The sequence below is a fragment of the Salvelinus alpinus genome, chromosome 30, assembly GCF_045679555.1.
Source record: "Salvelinus alpinus chromosome 30, SLU_Salpinus.1, whole genome shotgun sequence".
NCBI classification, from domain to species: domain Eukaryota; kingdom Metazoa; phylum Chordata; class Actinopteri; order Salmoniformes; family Salmonidae; genus Salvelinus; species Salvelinus alpinus.
Window position 1 is genome coordinate 40888209 of NC_092115.1, and position 21490 is coordinate 40909698.

The window sequence follows — 21490 nt, forward strand, 5'->3', positions numbered from 1 at the left end:
CTTGGGGAAAATTTCAGGAAGCCATCCTGAAACACACTCTCACAAATACACAAACTACAACACAGAAACTGGGGAACGTAACGGCAAGAAGTCACCAGAGCCTACCGTGCTAACGGTTCCCTCTAGATAACACAACCACAAAGTGCATAAAAAGCATGAGGTGTGGCTAACGTTTTCTAGCTTGAGCTAGATACCGAGCTAGCATACAGACTCGGTAGCACAGAGTAGATCCTCCATATGACGTTGAGAAATAGTGCATTGTGGGTAGTTTAGAAGATATACAGAAATAACTTAAGAAATATGTAATAAAGCAAAAACATAACTGTTTGTACTTATAGGAAACCATATCGTGGCTACAACTCAGTTACTAAGACTTAACCACACTGTGTTGTTACACTGGTGAGTAAAATCTCATGCTCCCTACCTTTTAACTTTTAGTCAAATAATTTAAATATACATTTTACTCAACTGCGTTACCCACTCCAGTCAGCAGATGGCGATCTGCGACTTTAAGGCAATGCTGTTGGTGTCACGTATAATCTAGTGGACGGAACGCTTCTTTCAACAGCAGAAACAGTTAGACAGCCACCTCTGTAGCTTGCTAGCCAAAATAGCCGAACCAATAAAGCTCTTTAAACGCTTTAGTGTTTATTAACCACTGTGTTTTAAACGCTCTTCTGTTGTCTAGTTATTTATCCGTTTTAATTTCATATTTACGGTGTTGTTGTTATTATTAGTCAGTTAGTGGGCTGGTTAAGTTAGCATTAGCCTAGCTAGCTAACATCTCTGACCATGAGCTCACTAAGCTACTCTCCTGTTACAGAAAAGGAGGTCTGCTGGACGGAGAAAGAGGGTATTTGGCTAAACGTTGTCGTGAAAGAGGAGGAAGAGGAGGATGTCACAATACAAAAACAAGTAGATGGTGAGGCTGTTACAGTGAAAGAAGAAGAGAAAGACGTTACAGTTAAAGAACAGGAAGACACGTTCAGAGTGAAAGAGGAGGAGGATGTTGCAGTAAAAGAAGAGGAGGAAGAGAAAGAGGATGATGCTGTTTTTGGAGTGAAAGAGGAGGAGGGGGAGATGACTGTCACGTTGGAAGAAGAGGATGAAGAGGAGGAAACTGGATATCTGGGCTCGGTTTCCCAAAGGCATGTTAAGGCATCCAATGGTTATAAGGATGAACGGGCCCTGATTAACACTAGTAAGTAAGTCTTAAAAACAGAGGCACAAACTCTGCAGTTGTTGAACTGATGTGTGGTGTTAAAGCGGAGATATGTAATAGCTTCATTCTTATTTAGACTTTTTAAGTTATTTATTCATAGCCATTGATTCTTGAAGAATATAACACATGCCTCATGAGCTTAGTTCAACTGTTGTACCCCATCAGAACCCCAAATAAGCTTTTTTTACTCCAATGTTTAGAAACATTTTAAATGATATACAAACACTCAAACACTCAAAACATGGTTAAAACTATAATGTTGATATCATGGATGGTCAGTCCTTGCATCTGTAGGTCTGTCTATGAATTTGAGAGTAGTTACATTTCTCCAGCCCCATCCATCATCTTATAACCAAAACAGTGGTGGAATGACAGCTTTGTTATTGTATAAACTGCAGATTGGTTGATAGATGTGCGGCTATTTTATAGGGGTAACCTAGGATTTAAATTCAAAAAATTGTCAGCCCTGAGACTTGGTTTGGTAAACAGCTGAGGGATGGGAGCTGGAGAAATGTAAACACTCTCAAATTCATAGAGAAAGCTATTGTAGCAACCGTAACCCAAAACCTAGCGACCTCGTCAAGAAGTTCAGACATCTTGGTGTAACAGTTATAAGGTGTTGGCTTGACAGTCGCTGGACCCAGGTCCGAGTCCAGCTCAGGGCTACCCCCTGAATTGCCTACACTATAAATACAAGGACTGGCCATCCATAAGGTCAAAATTATAGTTTTAAACAAGATTTCAAGGCTATACAGTGCTTGTTTACAAACAGTGGCATTATACAAGCTTATGTTTTGGTTTCTGGTGGGGTAATACAGTTGAAACATTTGAGGCGTTTATAAGTTATATTCTTCAAGAATCAATGGTTATATAGTAAATGGGTCTTTCTATAACTGCCAGTGTAGATTTCCTGTTGGGGTCAAATTGTTACAGCTGTTGATAAGTCATTAGTTGTGTTAGAATACTCATACTAACTGTACTATTTGTGATGTTAATTGAGTATATAGTCTGCTTATTGGTCATAGTATGATATAGTTAGTATGCCAAAAGATCCCGGATGTCGTACTAAATTTGGCAAAATATGACGTATACACGCAGTACTTTAGGGCCCATAATGCAATTCTTCAGGAAATGGGCGTAGCTCACATCGTTTTCAGATTTGAAGAAAATGTCGGAAAATATGCAGCCGAAGTCCAAAGAGAGCCGATACAAATTCATTGCTTTAACAGATTATGACAAATGTTAAGAAAATGTTGAGCAATGTAATAAAATAATGACTTTTCAAATAAGTTACCTTACACGATATATTGGCCGACAATTTGTTAGCATATTATTACAGCAGTATGTACCGGAATGTTAACTAGCTACCTGACGTTAGTTGGCTACTTATACATCAAACTTGTCAGTATATGAGCTATATTCTAACTAACTACCCAACGTTTATGGACTTGATTATTCCCGTCATTCTTAACTAAATGGTATAGTCGTTGTGCGTTTTCAATGGACATTTGGGTGCTTGCATAAATCTGCTCTGGCTCTCTACTCCGATTTCAGAGCACTCTCGTCTGAGTACCAGAGAGCAGAATAATGAATTTACTATCGCTCAACACCCGTTGAATATGTCCAGGTTGTCTGTAAACGTAGGCAAAAAAAGCGTAATTTAAATGTTTACCAGCAGCACAGTAACAGTCACTCTGGATAACATGAAAACTCCCTAACCAGCTCTGCTAGGTCTAGTAAAATGGTCAGAGTCTCATTTGTTTTTGGAAGTAGCTAGCAAGCTGAGGTCAGAACGGTCAAATCAACCCAACTCCTTGGCCGGAGCGGCCAGTGGCTCCGAAACGGTCTGAATTTACAAACGGACACTCTGACAACGGTCTAAATTTATGAAGCACTCTGGTATTCAAGATTGAATTTAAGAAAACACAACCTGAAAATGTCTAACTAGTAATGTGTTATACTAACTAGCTAGCAAGAGGTTGCATAGCAACAGCATGAACTTCCGGTAGAATAGAGAAGAGCGCTCAACTGAAAGGATACGGTTCGGTTACAGTATACTACAATTAACTAATAGTATGTAGTATATACTCATTAAGTATGTAGTTACAGTGTACTACAATTAACTAATAGTATGTAGTATATACTCATTAAGCAGTGGTGGGCCGTCAGGGCCTGCAAGGCCTTCTCTGCTGGCCTAAACATCATCAGAATATAATTTTTTTTTAAATATATTTTCCCACAAATATGTATTAAATTATTCCCCAGAGTAAGAGTTATACTCTTCATTTCATAGCTTTCCTCTTGGTTGCACTGCTTCCAGCCCCAGGTTGAGATTTGGAGGGCTGGTCTTTATGTTAGATCTTTTATCCAATCATATTCAGCCATCATGTGTTGCCAGGGGTCTAAAATCTGCTCTCAGGCCTTCAGAATCAACAGTGCGGGCGCTTGTAGCTTAAAGGGAATGGAAATTAAAATTTTGTGTCAACCAATCAGCTTTAGAGTTGGCTATTGTACGCCTGCTGGCTGGCTCCAGTGTTACACAGGAGCCAGCTAGCAGGCCTAGGGCGTCCACGTCTTTTGATTGGATTACCAATATTGAGAGGCAGGTCCTATGGGCAGGTCTATGCAGATCTAGGAAACTCTACTAAGCTGTTTTTTGAACCCACAATGGCGGAAGGAGGAGAAGATATCGATTTCGTCGAGGATATAATTATAACGCCATTCTCAAGACGAACTTTTCAAGAAAAGTTAGACATTGTAAGGAGAGGTCGCCCGACGCCACAAAGCCTGTCACAGGCGGGAAAGGGGTTCGTTCGCTCGCCACTTTCAAAGTTTCAACTACGAGCGCTGTCAATGGCTCAAAGGCTCCGAGAAGCACTGCAAACTGTACTGCTGGGAATGCCTATTATTTGCAAGTGATCGATTTGGTGTTTGGAGCCACACTGGCTTTGCAAACTTGAGTTGTCTGTTAAACACTGTTTACCCAAAAATTTCAATTTGTCAATTTCAAGGTGACGCAACGCCTGGTTATACTGCGTTTCTGTCTAAATGTATAGTGTCTAGAGCCATGGCATAATTGATGATAATAAGAGGTGGATTAATTCGGGTGGGACTGTGTAGTACCTCACTGAAGGCCTAGGCCCCAGGCCCACGGCACGCCACTGTCATTAAGTATGTAGTTACAGTGTACTACAATTAACTAATAGTATGTAGTATATACTCATTAAGTATGTAGTTACAGTGTACTACAATTAACTAATAGTATGTAGTATATACTCATTACGTATGTAGTTACAGTATACTACAATTAACTAATAGTATGTAGTATGTACTCATTAAGTATGTAGTTACAGTATGTTAGTATGGGTATTCAAACACAGCTATTGTATAATATTCTGCAATTTATTTTCAATGCCAATACATTAAAGGCGAAACATACCTACATTCAATAACATTTATAAATTGTTTGAAACCTTTGTTTTAAACCCTTCTCAAAGTTGGTGCCTTGATGGATTTGTGATTTTTTTTTAATCCTAAAACACTACTTGACTTTCCTTGTATTTATGGCAGTGTAGTTCCTTTAAGGGTCAGTCAATTTTGGTACAACATACTATGGGGAGTCGCGAGTTCGGTTGAAGGATCTAAAATCACACCTGAAAAGGCCAATGAAATCCGCGCCTGGCTGGAAGCCCCGTCTTCCACAGGTTATGAGCGTTAGGCTAGGATTTATTCCTTCATTTATTCCGCTCTTCACCTCGGTGTGAACAGGAACGATTCATGCTACTAAAACATACAATTGGAACACGAGACTGTCTTACATTGCGCCAACTAAACTCACCCTTAGTGGTAGAGCGTGATCACCCTGGACTTTGTGTGGTTCTCATAGTTTCCTAATCAAAAACAATGTCCTATAGCAATGAGTAAGATGGCTAAAAATGAGACCTAGACAATGAAAGTTAAGACCGAGGTAAAGTTGGATTTATATTCACACATTCAGACATTGAACAGACATTGGCCAACAGCCATTTAAAATGATAAAAGTCAATAACTAATTAATTGATTGTCACAAACATCAAACTAGGTATGATTTATTCTATAAATGTCTAGCATACTTTTACAACCTTTGATTGAATAACAATTTCAGTTTTGATTTTCTAGAAATACAAAATCTATAAAATGCCATCTAAAAGCGGCATAAATCAATAACTAATTCACTTGTTTGTCACAGAAAAATGTATAACTAAAAGTCAATTTGTGGAATTTCTGCCCTTAATGCGTTTGAGCCAATCAGTTGTGTTTTGACAAGGTAGGGTTTTCTCACTTTCTAGTAGGCTTATATTGAAGATATGGCAAATAGGAGTGGCAATGTCGTCCGCTATTATCCTCAGTAATTTTCCATCCAAGTTGTCAGAAAAGGAGAAAAGCCTGAAAAGGAGAACCTCACACTCTAGGAGCTCAGATGCAATAATTTAATAACCTGATACCAACGTTTTCACAGACAAGCTGTCTTCATCAGGGTATAATGACAAACACTGAGGGTAACTGGTTTATATTGTGTCAAAGGACACACACAGGTGTCTGTAATCAAGTCTGAGTGTGGCCTGATATCATTGGTTAATTTACAGATATAAATAGAACGTGTAAAAACATAAATGGATAGCATACGGTCGTAGATACAATTTGGCTACATAGACCTACAAACATTTACAATGAATAGCAATATTACAATAATGTCTACGTTGAGACTGACGGGAGCAAGGGTCTTTAAATTAAAGATCCAATCAAAGGTGCACGTGATAACACCTTTGATTGGGATCTGTTTCCCTGTTTGGGGGTGTTTGAAGGATCTACATTTACAAGTGCCATTGCATTGAGCGTAGCCTTTACATTTGTAGTTCCCATCCGGGAGAGGTGCAAATAGACGTTGTGCAGGAGTATTTTGGGTGGTAAATCAGAGTTTAGTAAGAATGCAAGAATGCTTGGTTTTTGCGAGACTGTCCTTGAAAGAGATCATTTCTTGATTTTTGTACCCCCTCTCCTCTGTCAAATTGTTTTTTGCAAATTCTTTTGATTCAAGTGTGAGACTCCTTTAGAGTCTATGTTATTAGGTCTATGTTATTGTTAGGTGAAGTTATGGGTCCTACAGTAGATGTGTGTTACTGTTAGGATCTTCCAGTAGTTATTGATGTTACTACTAATGTGAAAACAAGACAAAATATGACTATTGTTGCTCACTTGACTGTATTAAGACAATTGTCAAAATAATAAAACAGACATCGATTTTTGTACAACTTCATGGGTACGCTCTGGACATCACCTTTTACCTCAAATAAACAGTGGATTTCTGCTGTTGTGGGACTTTAACCATCTGTCTGACTTTGTCGTTCACACAGGAGAGAGATGTGACTATCGTGGGTCCTCTGGGGAGTCTCAACAACATCATGATGCTGAAGAGGCAGAGAAGAGTCTCTCCAGATCAGAACACCTCAAGAAACACCAGCAGAGACCCACATTGAATAATCCTTACTGCTGCTCTGACTGTGAGAAGAACTGCAAATCTAAATCAGAACTTGAAATACACCGGAGAATCCACACAGGAGAAAAGCCGTACCACTGCTTTCATTGTGGAATGAGTTTCTCTAGATCATATTCATTGAAAACACACCTGGTAATTCACACAGGAGAAAAATCTTATAGCTGTACTCAATGTGGGAAGAGTTTTACTACATCTTCCAATCTGACTAAACATCAGAAAACACACACAACAGAGAAACCTTATAGCTGTGATCAATGTGGGAAAAGTTATGTTACATCTAGCTATCTGACGTTACACCAGAGAACACACACAGGAGAGAAATCTTATAGCTGTGATAAATGTGATAAGAGTTATGTTACATCTAGCTCTCTGACTGTACACCAGAGAACACACACAGGAGAGAAGCCATTTAGCTGTACTCTGTGTGGGAAGAGTTTTACTACATCTAGCTCTCTGAAGGTACACGAGAGAACACACTCAGGAGAGAAACCATGTAGCTGTACTCAATGTGGGAAGAGTTTTACTCGGTCAAGCTCCCTGCAAATGCACCAGAGAATACACACGGTCAAGCTCCCTGCAAATGCACCAGAGAATACACACAGGGGAGAAACCATATAGCTGTAATCAATGTGGGAAGAGTTTTACTCAGCCTAATGGATTGATATTACACCAGCGGACACACACAATTTTATTCAGGCAAGCTGCCTGAAAGTACACCTTAGAACGCACACAGGAGAGAAATCTTAACACTGCTCTGACTGCGAAAATAGTTTTGTTAGCTTAAGTGATTTAAAATCGCACTAGAGAATACACACAGGAGAGAACCCTTATAGTTGTGATCAATGTGACAAGAGATACTTTGATAAAAGATCTCTGATTAAACATCAGAAAATGCATGAAGGAGTTGTTTCATGATATCAATGAAATAATGTCACAATGTAGAATGTTTTAACATTGTAGAAGGAGTATTTTAATGATGTCACAATGTAGAACTCTAAACATTTGCCCCCTGTTCTATTGATTTCAACATGACATGGATATTAGCATCAGGGGAAAAATCCATGCTCTGAATTGAATTTAACAAAAAGTGACTAACAAAAAAAAGAGTTGTGTTACACTTACCACGTTGTTGACCCACTTGAATCAAAATGCAACACCTCAAATGTAGCTAGCTGTTTTCTACAAATTGTCCTCTAACCAGTGACGTACACATTATTCACAGATTCCGTGTGGGTTACTACAGATATTGCATTAGTTTCCTCTTGAAAACAGACCTGTCCATGGTAAGGACATCTTGGTTGCTGATTGTCTTAAGGGTGCGCAGTCAAAAAGTTTTGTGTTTTGCATTTAGCCAGTGCGTTACCATGGATCACAGTTTATTTTGACTGCATGTTTTTACGTTTTGGAGATGAGTTTTGTTTGGGCTCGTTCCAAGGGGACGAGAGTTCTAGAAGCTAGTGAGTTTTTGGAACACGAGAGTTCTAGAAGCTAGTGAGTTTTTCGAACACGAGAGTTCTAGAAGCTAGTGAGTTTTAGGAAGATGAGAGTTCTAGAAGCTCTTGAGTTTTAGGATTCTATAGAAAGAAAAATGAGAAAAAAGTTATACTATTGTATATTATTATTTAGAAATGTGTGTTTTCTTGTTTTTAATTGTTGACAGCCAGTAGACCATGTTTATATTGGTGAAGGTGAAGCATTGTAGTTGATTTATAATGTGAAATGGAAGTTGTTTTCTGTTGGTGGTGAGCAAACTTGTCCAACATAAATATAGGATATATTTGTCTTTGTTTCCCTCTTCTTGGGCAGATTTAGTGGGTCTCATGGTGAGTGTCTTTTAGGTCACAGTTGTTGTTACTAGTCAACTTTCAGTGGACACCCCCATAGTGTCTTTCAGAGCCCCTCCTAAAAAACAAGCTTATATTTTGGGTTGGATATTGCATCCAATTAATATTTTAATCAATGGCATTTCCTTAGGGTGCTCATTAGTCTTTCAGTTGTTAGTCTAATGTGTTTTTTATCCTCTTATGTTTGTTGTGTACTAAATATTTATGTTTATTTTCATTGTTTTTTAAATGTTTTTTCCGTTGTGTTGCATCCATGTCTGAAATGTGGTATATAAATAAAGCTTGATTTGAACATATTGTAAAACAAATTAACCCATGACGGACCAGTCAACAGACTCTTGGTCCCTCTTAGTATCCCCCTTGTCCCTTTCCCAATGCCATGAACTGGACCAGGTACTGTGTTACAGCTGCTCTCTCCTCCTCAATGTCATGAACTAGACCAGGTACAAACTCTGTAGCACAGAGAAGAAACTCCATATGACGTTGAGAAATATTGCATTGTGGATCGTTTAGAAGATATCCAGAAATATGTAATAATCAAATCAAATGTTATTGGTCACATACACATGGTTAGCAGATGTTAATGTGAGTGTAGCGAAATGCTTGTGTTTCTAGTTGCGACAGTGCAGTAATATGTAACAATTCCCCAACAACTACCTAATACACACAAATCTAAAGGGATGGAATAAGAATATGTACATATAAATATATGGATGAGCGATGGCCGAGCGGCATAGGCAAGGTGCAATTGATGGTATGAGGCACAGTATATTCATATGAGATGAGTAATATAAGATATGTTAACATTATTAAAGTGGCATTGTTTAAAGTGACTAGTGATACATTTGACAAGTGGCCAGTGATTTGAGTCTATGTAGGCAGCAGCCTCTCTGAGTTAGTGATTGCTGTTTAGCAGTCTGATTTAGCATGGGTCCTGAGATCCTCAAAAGGTTCTACAGCTGCAACATCGAGAGCATCCTGCCCGGTTGCATCACTGCCTGGTACGGCAATTGCTCGGCCTCCGACCGCAAGGCACTTCAGAGGGTAGTGCGTACGGTCCGTATATCACTGGGGCAAAGCTGCCTGCCATCCAGGACCTCTACACCAGACGGTGTCAGAGGAAGGCCCTGAAAATTGTCAAAGACCCCAGCCACCCCAGTCATAGACTGTTCTCTATACTACCGCATGGCAAGCAGTACCGGAGTGCCAAGTCTAGGACAAAAAGGCTTCTCAACAGTTTTTACCCCCAAGCCATAAGACTCCTGAACAGGTAACCAAATGGTTACCCAGACTATTTGCATTGTGTGCCCCCCCAACCCCTCTTTTACGCTTCTGCTACTCTCTGTTTATCTTATATGCATAGTCACTTTAACTATACATTCATGTACATACTACCTCAATTGGCCGACCAACCAGTGCTCCCGCACATTGGCTAACCGGGCTATCTGCATTGTGTCCCACCACCCGCCAACCCCTCTTTTTACGCTACTGCTACTCTCTGTTCATCATATATGCATAGTCATTTTAACCATACCCACATGTACATACTACCTCAATAAGCCTGACTAACCCGTGTCTGTATATAGCCTTGCTACTTTTATTTTCAAATGTCTTTTTACTGTTTTATTTCTTTACTTACCTACACACACTATTGGGATCTAACCTCATTGATCTGTCAGTAAGCTATGTTTCCATGGGTATTGGGATCTTACCTCATTGATCTGTCAGTAAGCTATGTTTACATGCGTATTGGGATTTTACCTCATTGATCTGTCAGTAAGCTATGTTTACATGGGTATTGGGATCTAACCTCATTGATCTGTCAGTAAACTATGTTTACATGGGTATTGGGATCTAACCTCATTGATCTGTCAGTAAGCTATGTTTACATGCGTATTGGGATCTTACCTCATTGATCTGTCAGTAAGCTATGTTTACATGGGTATTGGGATCTAACCTCATTGATCTGTCAGTAAGCTATGTTTACATGCGTATTGGGATCTTACCTCATTGATCTGTCAGTAAGCTATGTTTACATGGGTATTGGTATCTAACCTCATTGATCTGTCAGTAAGCTATGTTAACATGGGTATTGGGATCATATAAAAAAAAATATTTTTTGTGTGAAATTACACTGGCTACATGTGCCACATAAATAATTACCGTCCAGCACATTGTCTAGGAAGGTACTGTTCCTAGGCCGTCATTGTAAATAAGAATTTCTTCTTAACTGACTTGCCAATTTAAATAAAGGTCAAAAAAAGAAGGAAATATGTTCCATAATTCATTGCATGCCTACTTGTGTTGTCTGTGTTTCTTTTACACCTGCTATGTAAAAGAGACAGAAGAATGCATGATGGTCAATGCTATCTGGGATCCTTGGGACATCCCTACCCCTAAACCCTTCCTTAACCATTTTAAATGTCGACTTTAATGGGTTAGGGACGTCCCAAGGATGTATCTCTACTTGAAAATACATTATCTAAGTGATTGATAGTTGGTATTCAGCAGTCATAAAGCCTTATTTACTTTAATGAATTACTAAAGTAGTGATTTTGTCAGACAGCATAGACAGCAGCTCCACACTTTATTGACTGACTGATCCATTCATCCTTCCATCCCTCCTCAGCCTTCCTCTCCTCTGAAGACCCAGTGAGGGTGGAGCTTAGTCAGAGAACTGTTGAGGGACTGGTTAGGAAGAACACTTCTACAGCCAGAGAGGTGAGAGGTCACACATGGTTTAGATGGTAGATATTTACGTCCCCTTAGCGGTTCATCACGTCAGCAAAAGGGAATATGTTCCATCATCTATGTTCATTACATTTGTGCAAATTGTCCACTGATATTTAATTTCTCAACCCTTCTGGCTGTATGAAAGTTAATTTCCCCTCAGGCACACATATTTGTTCTTTGTTATTACCCGAGCCACTGCCTGTTCACCCCACTATCATTCAGAAGGCGAGGTCAGTAAAGGTGCATCAAAGCTGGGACCAAAAGAATGAAAAACAGCTTCTATCTCAAGGCCATCAGACTGTTAAACAGGCATCATGAAATCATTGTCCCTTTAATAATGTTTACATATCTTGCATTTCTCATCTCATATGTATAAACTGTATCTCAGTCTATGCTGCTCTGACATTGTTTATCCATATATTTATATATTCATAATTCAATTCCTTTACTTAGATTTGTGTGTATTAGGTATTTGTTGTGAAATTGTTAGATATGACTGCAGTCGGAACTAGAAGCACAAGCATTTGCCTACATTCGCAATAACATCTGCTGAACACCTGTATATCACCAATACAATTTTATTTATTATGAAGGTAATATGTGTAAAATGTATTTTCCCCCACTCATTCACCCCATCTCTTTACATTGCTTATGCATATTCAGTGGCCTGACTGCGTCCAGACTATGTCAAAGGCCCATCCTGGTAGATCTGAACCTAATGCAGCTTGGAGTGATCGGATGAGAGAAGTCACATTTAGGTGCCAGGTGTAACTGAGGCCATAGATGCTCCATATCCATTACTTTGGGAGTTTTATATAATTTTACTAAATGTGTTTCTGTGTTGCAGGGGCAGTCAAGAAATGGAACGGCAAGGCCACAGAACATGACATAAGCAGAGCTGTGGGAGACCACCTCAAGCCCCTGGTAGAGCCGGGGGTGGTGTTTACCACTCCACCACGGCTTCAGCAGGCTGGAAAAGTGGGATTGATGTGTTTGATCCATTTGTTTGTTTCAGTTTTCAGTAGTTGAATCCTTTGACGTCTTGTTGATTTCAACAAATGCACTGTGTTGGTTGAAAAGCGATACTAAACTTACATACCATGCACTATTTTGACACAGTGGAAGATATGCTGAATTTATACTGTTTTTCATAATAAGATGGACCATGATGCGTGTTGCTTTTGCACATATTTGTTCATTGGTTTTGCAAGAGTCTGTTGATTGTCAGTCATTGGGTTCATTTGTTTTGCAATATGTTCAAATGAAATCAAGCTTTATTTACACAGCGCATTTCAGACATGGATTCAACACAATGGCTTCACAGGAAAAAAACATTAAAACAATGAAAATAAACAGAAATATTTTGTACACAAACATAAGAGGATAAAAAACAGAAGGTTACCAACTAAAATTCTAATGAGCACTTAATTAATATAGGAGGGGCTCTGAAAGACACTTTGGGGGTGTCCACTTGAAGTTGACTAGTAACAACAACTGGGACCTGAAAGACACCCACCATTAGACCCACTAAATCTGGCCAAGAAGAGGCAAACAAAACCCCACACCAAACTTAAAGACAGGAAGCAAACCAAAAACGTGGAGCAACTAAAGGTGTTGACACTCCACATCTATCAAAACAACTGGAGCACTGGGCCAGACACTCTTAACTAGAACCTGGACCAGCTCAGGTGAAACACCTTCCCACTAACGAGATGGACAAGCCAGCACAGGTGTAACACATACTGACTAACGAGGTGACACCAATCAGTGCGCCCTACGTGCTAACGAGCTATACGTGCTATACCTGCTACCGTCCAAACTCAAAACATAAATGGAAAAACCAAAGACTGTAACACCTTAAGAGAATGCTTACCACCAACAGAAAACAACTTCCATTTCACATTATAATCAACTACAAAGCTTCACCTTCACCAATATAAACATGGTGTCTGCAGGCTGTCAACAATTAAAAACTAGAAAACAACTTTTATTCCCACTAGATTCTAGAACTCTCGTCCCCTTGGAACAAGCCCAAACAAAACTCAACCTCCAATAGGAGTTTGTGATCCATGGCAACTCACTGGCTAAACACAAAACGTTTTGACTGCCCACCCTTGAGACATTTAGCAACCAAGTTGTCCTTACCACGGACATGTCTGATTTCAAGAGGAAACTCCTGCAATATTATCATTAAAATTATTAAAATACTCCCACTACAATGTTAAAACATTCTACATTGTGACATTAATTAATTGATATCATGAGACAACTCCTTCATGTATGTATTTTCTAATATTTGATCAGATATCTTTTATCAGATTATCTCTGGTCACAGCTATAAGATTTCTCTCCTGTGTGTGTTCTCTGGTGTACTGTCAGATTGCCAGATTGAACAAAACTCTTCCCACATTGATCACAGCTATAAGGTTTCTCTCCTGTGTGTGTTCTCTGGTGTACTGTCAGACCGCTAGATGAAGCAAAACTCTTCCCACATTGATTACAGCTATAAGGTTTCTCTCCTGTGTGTGTTCTCTGGTGTACTGTCAGAACGCTAGATGTAACAAAACTCTTCCCACATTGATCACAACTATAAGATTTTTCTCCTGTGTGTGTTCTCTGGTGTACTGTCAGATTGCCAGATTGAACAAAACTCTTCCCACATTGATCACAGCTATAAGATTTCTCTCCTGTGTGTGTTCTCTGGTGTATCTTCAGATGGCTAGATGTAAAAAAAAACTTCCCACATTGATTACAGCTATGAGGTTTCTCTCCTGTGTGTGTTCTCTGGTGTACTGTCAGGACTCTAGATGTAACAAAACTCTTCTGACATTGATCACAGCTATAAGATTTCTCTCCTGTGTGTGTTCTCTGGTGTGATATCAGGCTGGTTGAATGAATAAAACTCTTCCCACATTGAGTACAGCTAAAAGGTTTCTCTACTGTGTGGATTCTCTGATGAATTATAATGCCTGCTGAGGTGAATCTCTTCCCACAGTCAGAGCAGCAGTGAGTTCTCTTCCCTGTGGATCTCTGCGGGTGTTTCTTGAGGTGTTCTAATGTGGAGAGACTCTTCTCTGCCTTGTCAGCATCATGATGTTGTTGAGGCTCCCCAGAGGACCCACGGTAGTCCCGTCTCTCTCCTGTGTGAACAACAAAGTCAGACAGATGGTTAAAGGCCCACAACAGCGGAAATCCACTGTAAAGGGTAGCCAGCGTAGCCATGATGTTGTACAACAATTGAAGTCTAATGAATGTTAAAATTATTTGACAATTGTCTTAAAATGAGCAAGAATAGTCATATTCTGTCTTGTTTTCACATTAGTAGTAGCATCGATGATTGTAGGCTAGAAATAAGTTATTCATGTTGTTGAAACTCTAAGCAGTGTGCCAGACTGGCTCCAGGTCATCTACAAGTCTCTGCTAGGTAACCTTATCTCAGCTCACTGGTCTCCATAGCAGCACCTACCCGTAGCACGCGCTCCAGCAGGTATATCTCAATGGTCACCCCCAAAGCCAATTCTTCCTTTGGCCGCTTCTCCTTCCAGTTCTCTGCTGCCAAAGACTGGAACGAACTGCAAAAATCACTGAAGCTGGGGACTCATATCTCCCTCACTAGCTTTAACGTTTCTAGCACTAGCGGAACGCCTCGACAACATTCCGCTCTACAACATTTTTTTAGAAATATGTAACTTTCATACATTAACAAGTCCAATACAGCAAATGAAAGATAAACTTCTTGTTAATCTACCCATCGTGTCCGATTTCAAAAAGGCTTTACAGCGAAAGCACAACATATGATTATGTTAGGTCAGAGCCAAGTCAAAAAAACACAGCCATTTTTCCAGCCAAAGATAGGAGTCACGAAAAGCAGAAATATAGATAAAATGAATCACTAACCTTTGATGATCTTCATCAGATGACACTCATAGGACATCATGTTACACAATACATGTATGTTTTGTTCGATAATGTGCATATTTATATCCAAAAATCTCAGTTTACATTGGTGTGTTACGTGCAGTAATGTTTTGATTCCAAAACATCCGGTGATATTGCAGATAGCCACATCAAATCCCAGAAATACTCATAATAAACATTGATAAAAGATACAAGTGTTATTCACAGAATTAAAGATAGACTTCTCCTTAATGCAACCGCTGTCAGATTTCAAAAAAACTTTGCGAAAAATGCATAATCTGAGTACGGCGCTCAGAGCCCAATCCAGCCAAAGAAATATCCGCCATGTTAGCGCCAACAGAAGTTAGAAATAACATTATAAATATTCACTTACCTTTGATGATCTTCATCAGAATGCACTCCCAGGAATCCCAGTTCGACAATAAATGACTGATTTGTTCCATAAAGTTCCATAAAGTCCATCATTTATGTCCAAATAGCCACTTGTTGTTAGCGTGTTCAGCCCAGTAATCCATCTTCATGAGGCGCGAGCACTACGTCCAGACAAAAACTCGAAAAGTTCCGTTACAGGTTGTAGAAACATGTCAAACGACGTATGGAATCAATCTTTAGGATGTTTTTAACATGAAACTTCAATAATGTTCCAACCGGAGAATTCCATTGTCTGTAGAAAAGCACTGTAATGAGAGATAACTCTGTCGGGACCGCGCGTCACGAGCCTGAGACACTCTGCCAGACACCTGACTCATTCAGCTCCCATTCCCCCCTCCTTTATAGCAGAAGCCTGAAACAAGTTTCTAAAGAAAGTTGACATCTAGTGGAAGCCTTGGGAAGTGCAACTTGACCCCATAGACACTGTGTATTCGGTAGGCCAAACTTTGAAAAACTACAAACCTCAGATTTCCTACTTCCTGGTTGGATTTTTCTCAGGTTTTCGCCTGCCATATGAATTCTGTTATACTCACAGACATCATTCAAACAGTTTTAGAAACTTCAGAGTGTTTTCTATCCAATACTACTAATAATATGCATATATTAGCATCTGGGACAGAGTAGCAGGCAGTTTACTCTGGGCACGCATTTCATCCAAAAGTGAAGATGCTGCCCCCTATCCCAAACAGGTTTTAAGCACCAGCTGTCAGAGCAGCTCACAGAACACTGCACCTGTACATAGCCCATCTGTAAATAGCCCATCCAACTACCTCATCCCCATACTGTATTTATTTATTTTGCTCCTATGCACCCCAGTATCTCTACTTGCACATTCATCTTCTGCACATCTACCATTCCAGTGTTTAATTGCTATAATGTAATTACTTCGCCACCATGGCCTATTTATTGCCTTACCTCATTTGCACACACTGTATATAGACTTTTCTACTGTATTATTGACTGTATGTTTGTTTATTCCATGTGTAACTCTGTGTTGTTGTATGTGTCGAACTGCTTTGCTTTATCTTGGCCAGGTCACAGTTGTAAATGAGAACTTGTTCTCAACTAGCTTACCTGGTTAAATAAAGGTGAAAAAAAAACTATTAGCAGGTGCATCTGTGATGTTGTACCCACGGCGACTATTAAAACATTCCCCAACCAGAAACCGTGGATTGGTGGCAGCATTCGCGCAAAACTGAAAGCGCAAACCACTGCTTTTAATCAGGGCAAGGCGACCCGGAAACATGACCGAATACAAACAGTGTAGCTATTCCCTCCGCAAGGCAATCAAACAAGCTAAGCATCAGTATAGAGACAAAGTAGAGTCGCAATTCAACGGCTCAGACACCAGAGGTATGTGGCAGGGTCTACAGTCAATCACGGACTACAAAAAGAAAACCAGCCCCGTCGCGGACCTCGATGTCTTGCTCCCAGACAAACTAAACAACTTCTTTGCTTGCTTTGAAGACAATACAGTGCCACCGACACAGCCTGCTACCAAAACCTGCGGGCTGGGCTCTCCTTCAGGGCAGCCAACGTGAGTAAAACATTTAAACGTGTTAACCCTCGCAAGGCTGCCAGCCCAGACGGCATACCTAGCCACGTCCTAAGAGCATGCGCAGACCAGCTGGCTGGTGTGTTTACAGACATATTCAATCAATCCTTATCCCAGTCTGCTGTTCCCACATGCTTCAAGAGGGCCACCATTGTTCCTGTTCCCAAGAAAGCTAAGGTAACTGAGCTTAACGACGATCGCCCCGTAGCACTCACTTCCGCCATCATGAAGTGCTTTGAGAGACTAGTCAAGAATCATATCACCTCCACCCTACCTGACACCCTAGACCCACTCCAATAGGTCCACAGACGACGCAATCACACTGCCCTAACCCATCTGGACAAGAGGAATACCTATGTAAGAATGCTGTTCATCGACTACAGCTCAGCATTTAACACCATAGTACCCTCCAAACTCGTCATTAAGCTTGAGACCCTGGGTCTCGACCCCGCCCTGTGCAACTGGGTCCTGGACTTTCTGACAGGCCGCCCCCAGGTGGAGGCAGAGGGTAGGAAACAACATCTCCACCCCGCTGATCCTCAACACTGGGGCCCCACAAGGGTGCGTGCTCAGCCCTCTCCTGTACTTCCTGTTCACCAATGATTGCGTGGCCATGCACGCCTCCAACTCAATCATCAAGTTTGCAGACAACACTAGAGTGGTAGGCTTGATTACCAACAACGGCAAGACGGCCTACAGGGAGGTGGTCAGGGCCCTCGGAGTGTGGTGTCAGGAAAATAACCTCACATTCAACGTCAACAAAACAAAGGAGATGATCGTGGACTTCAGGAAACAGCGGCGGGAGCACCCCCCTATCCACATCGACGGGACAGTAGTGGAGAAGGTGGAAAGTTTTAAGTTCCTCGGCGTACACATCACGGAGAATCTTGGCTTGTCACCAAAAACACTCAAACTTTTACAGATGCACAATCGAGAGCATCCTGTCGGGCTGTATCACCGCCTGGTACACCAACTGCTCCTCCCACAACCGCAAGGCTCTCCAGAGGGTAGTGAGGTCAGCACAACGCATCACTGGGGGCAAACTACCTGCCCTCCAGGACACCTACACCACCCGATGTCACAGGAAGGCCAAAAAGATCATCAAGGACAACAACCACCCGAGCCACTGCCTGTTCACCCCGCTATCATCCAGAAGGCGAGGTCAGTACAGGTGCATCAAAGCTGGGACTGAGAGCTTCTGTCTCAAGGCCATCAGACTGTTAAACAGCCATCACTAACATTGAGTGGCTGATGCCAACATACTGACTCAAATCTCTAGCCACTTTAATAATTAATAATTGGATGTGATAAATGTATCACTAGTCACTTTAAACAATGCCGCTTTATATAATGTTTACATACCCTATATTACTCATATCATATGTATATACTGTACTCTACCATCTACTGCATCTTGCCTATGCCGTTCGGCCATCGATCATCCATATATATATATGTACATATTCTTATTCACTCTTTCACACTTATGTGTATACGGTAGTTGTTGCGAAATTGTTAGATTACTTGTTAGATATTACTGCATGGTCGGAACTACAAGCACAAGCATTTCGCTACGCTCGCATTAACATCTGCTAACCATGTGTATGTGACAAATAAAATTTGATCTGGTACACTCAGACGAGAGAGCTCTGAAATCGGAGTAGATAGCCAGAGTGAATTTATGAAAGCACCCGAATGTCCATTGAGAAAGCACAACGACTATACCATTTAGCTAAGCTAAGAATGACGGGAATAATCAAGTCAATAAAGGTTGGGTAGTTAGTTAGAATATAGTTCATATACTGGCAAGTTTGATGTATAAGTAGCCAACTAACGGTAGGTTGCTAGTTAACATTCCGGTACATACTGCTGTAATAACATGCTAACAAATTGTCAGCCAACATATCGTGTAAGGTAACTTACTTGAAAAGTAATTACTTTATTACATTGCTCAGCATTTTGTTAACATTTGTCATAATCAGATAAAGTAATGAATTTGTATCGGCTCTCGTTGGACTTCGGCTGCATATTTTCCGACATTTTCTTCAAATCTGAAAACGATGTGAAGCCACGCCCATTTCCTGAAGAATTGCATTATGGGTCATAACGTACTGTGTGTATACGTCATATTTTTCCAAATTTAGTACGACATCCGGGAACTTTTGGCATACTAACTATATCATACTATGATCGATAAGCATACTATATACTCAATTAACATCACAAATAGTACGGTTAGTGTGAGTATTCTAACACAGCTAATGACTTATCAACAGCTCTAACAATTTGACCCCCACAGGAAATCTACACTGGCAGTTATAGAAAGACCCATTTACTATACAACCATTGATTCTTGAAGAATATAACTTATAAATGCCTCAAATGTTTCAACTGTATTACCCCATCAGAAACCAAAACATAAGCTCGTAAAACACCATTGTTTGTAAACAAGTACTATATAGCCTTGAAATCTTGTTTAAAACTATCATTTTGACCTTGTGGATGGTCAGTCCTTGTATTTATAGATAGTGTAGTCAAATCAGGGGGAAGCCCTGAGCTGGACTCAAACCTGGGTCCACTGACTGTCAAGCCAACACCTTATAACTGTTACGCCATGATGTCTGAACTTCTTGACGAGGTCGCTCGGTTTTGGGTTACGGTTGCTACAATAGCTTTCTCTATGAATGTGAGAGTGGTTACATTTCTCCAGCCCCCAAGTCTCAGGGCTGACATTTTGTTGCTGTTTAAATCCTAGGTTTCCCCTTTAAAAAAGCCACACAATCAACCAACCAATCTGCAGTTCAAACAATAACAAAGCTGTCATTCCACCACTGTTTTGGTAATAAGATGATGGATGGGGCTGGAGAAATGTAACTACTCTCAAATTCATAGACAGACCTATGGATGCAAGGACTGACCATTCATGATATCAACATTATAGTTTTAACCATGTTGAGGCTATACAGTGTTGGTTTATATTTACATTGTTTCTAAACATTGGAGTAAAAAAAGCTTATTTGGGGTTCTGATGGGGTACAACAGTTGAACTAAGCTCATGAGACGTGTTATATTCTTGAAGAATCAATGGCTATAAATAAACACATTTAAAAAGTCTAAATATGGATGTAGCAATTGCATAGTTCCCCTTTAACACCACAAATCAGTTCCACAACTGCAGAGTTTATGCCTCTGTATTTAAGACAGTACTTACTAGTGTTAATCAGGGCCCGTTCATCGTTAGAACCATTGGACGCTTTAACATGCCTTTGTGAAACCGAGCCCAGATATTCAGTTTCCTCCTCTTCATCCTCCTCTTCTTCCAATGTGACAGTCATCTCCCCATCCTCCTCTTTCACTCCAAAAACAGCATCATCCTCTTTCTCTTCCTCTTCTTTTACTGTAACAGCCTCCTCCTCTTTTACTCTGAACGAGTCTTCCTCTTCTTTAACTGTAACGTCTTTCTCTTCTTCTTTCACTGTAATGGCCTCAACCTCTACTTGTTTTTCTATTGTGACATCCTCCTCTTCCTCTTTCACCACAATGTTCAGCCACAGCCCCTTTTTCTCCGTCCAGCAGACCCCCTCTTCTTTTGCAGGAGGAGAGTTGCTTAGTGAGCTCATGGTCGGGAATGTTAGCTAGCTAGGCTAATGCTAACTTAACCAGCCCGCTAGCTGACTAATAACAACGACCGTAAATATGAAATTAAAACGGACGACAGAAGTGTGTTTAATACACAGTGGCTAATATACACTAAAGCGCCTAAAGAGCTTTATTGGTTCGGCTATTTTGTCTAGCAAGCTACCGAGGTGGTTGACTAACTTTTGCTGCTGTTGAAAGAAGCATTCCGTCCACTAGATTATACGTCACACTAGCAGCGTTGCCTTAAATTCCCACACCGCCATCTGCTGACTGGAGTGGGTAACGCAGTTGAATAAAATGTATATTTAATTTCAGACAAGTTAAAGGAAGCATTCGTTTTTTCTCACCAGTGTAACACTACAGTGTGGATAAAGACTTACTAAGCTAGTTGTAGTCACGATGTGGTTACCAGTAAGTATAAACAGTTATGTTTTTGCGTTATTGCATATTTATTAACTTATCATTTTGTATATATATTTAACCTTTATTTAACTAGGGAAGTCGGTTAAGAACAAATTCTTATTTACAATGACGGCCTACCCTGGCCAAACCCTAACTCAAACGATGCTGGGCCAATTGTGCGCTGCCCTATGGGACTCCCAATAACGGCC

General features: G+C 40.4%; 2 protein-coding genes across 3 annotated transcripts; one reads left to right on the forward strand and one right to left on the reverse strand.

Annotated features, from left to right (window-relative positions):
• The first annotated feature begins 573 nt into the window (after positions 1-573).
• LOC139560517 (zinc finger protein 664-like) lies at positions 574-12893 on the forward strand. Of its 2 annotated transcripts, none has more exons than XM_071377383.1 (2): positions 574-1201; positions 12183-12893. In XM_071377383.1, the coding sequence occupies exons 1-2, from the start codon at positions 793-795 to the stop codon at positions 12362-12364; spliced, it is 591 nt and encodes a 196-aa protein (XP_071233484.1). In that variant the 5' UTR covers positions 574-792; the 3' UTR covers positions 12365-12893. The 2 variants fall into 2 exon arrangements, with proteins under 2 accessions (XP_071233484.1, XP_071233483.1); XM_071377382.1 differs by lacking the exon at positions 12183-12893 and adding an exon at positions 6616-9078.
• Positions 12588-21087, reverse strand: LOC139560513 (zinc finger protein 180-like). The gene is made up of 2 exons (XM_071377376.1): positions 20452-21087; positions 12588-14475 (listed from the first exon to the last, which is right to left on the reverse strand). The coding sequence occupies exons 1-2, from the start codon at positions 20858-20860 to the stop codon at positions 13655-13657; spliced, it is 1230 nt and encodes a 409-aa protein (XP_071233477.1). The 5' UTR covers positions 20861-21087; the 3' UTR covers positions 12588-13654.
• Positions 21088-21490: the final 403 nt, after the last annotated feature.

Excerpts from the sequence above, each read along its gene's own strand:
- LOC139560517 (XM_071377382.1), top strand. The coding sequence starts at position 793 with ATGAGCTCACTAAGCTACTCTCCTGTTACAGAAAAGGAGGTCTGCTGG. Across the intron at positions 1,202-6,615 it reads ACGGGCCCTGATTAACACTA|GAGAGAGATGTGACTATCGT; the intron begins GTAAGTAAGTCT and ends TCGTTCACACAG.
- LOC139560513 (XM_071377376.1), bottom strand. The coding sequence starts at position 20,860 with ATGAGCTCACTAAGCAACTCTCCTCCTGCAAAAGAAGAGGGGGTCTGC. Across the intron at positions 14,476-20,451 it reads ACGGGCCCTGATTAACACTA|GAGAGAGACGGGACTACCGT; the intron begins GTAAGTACTGTC and ends TTGTTCACACAG.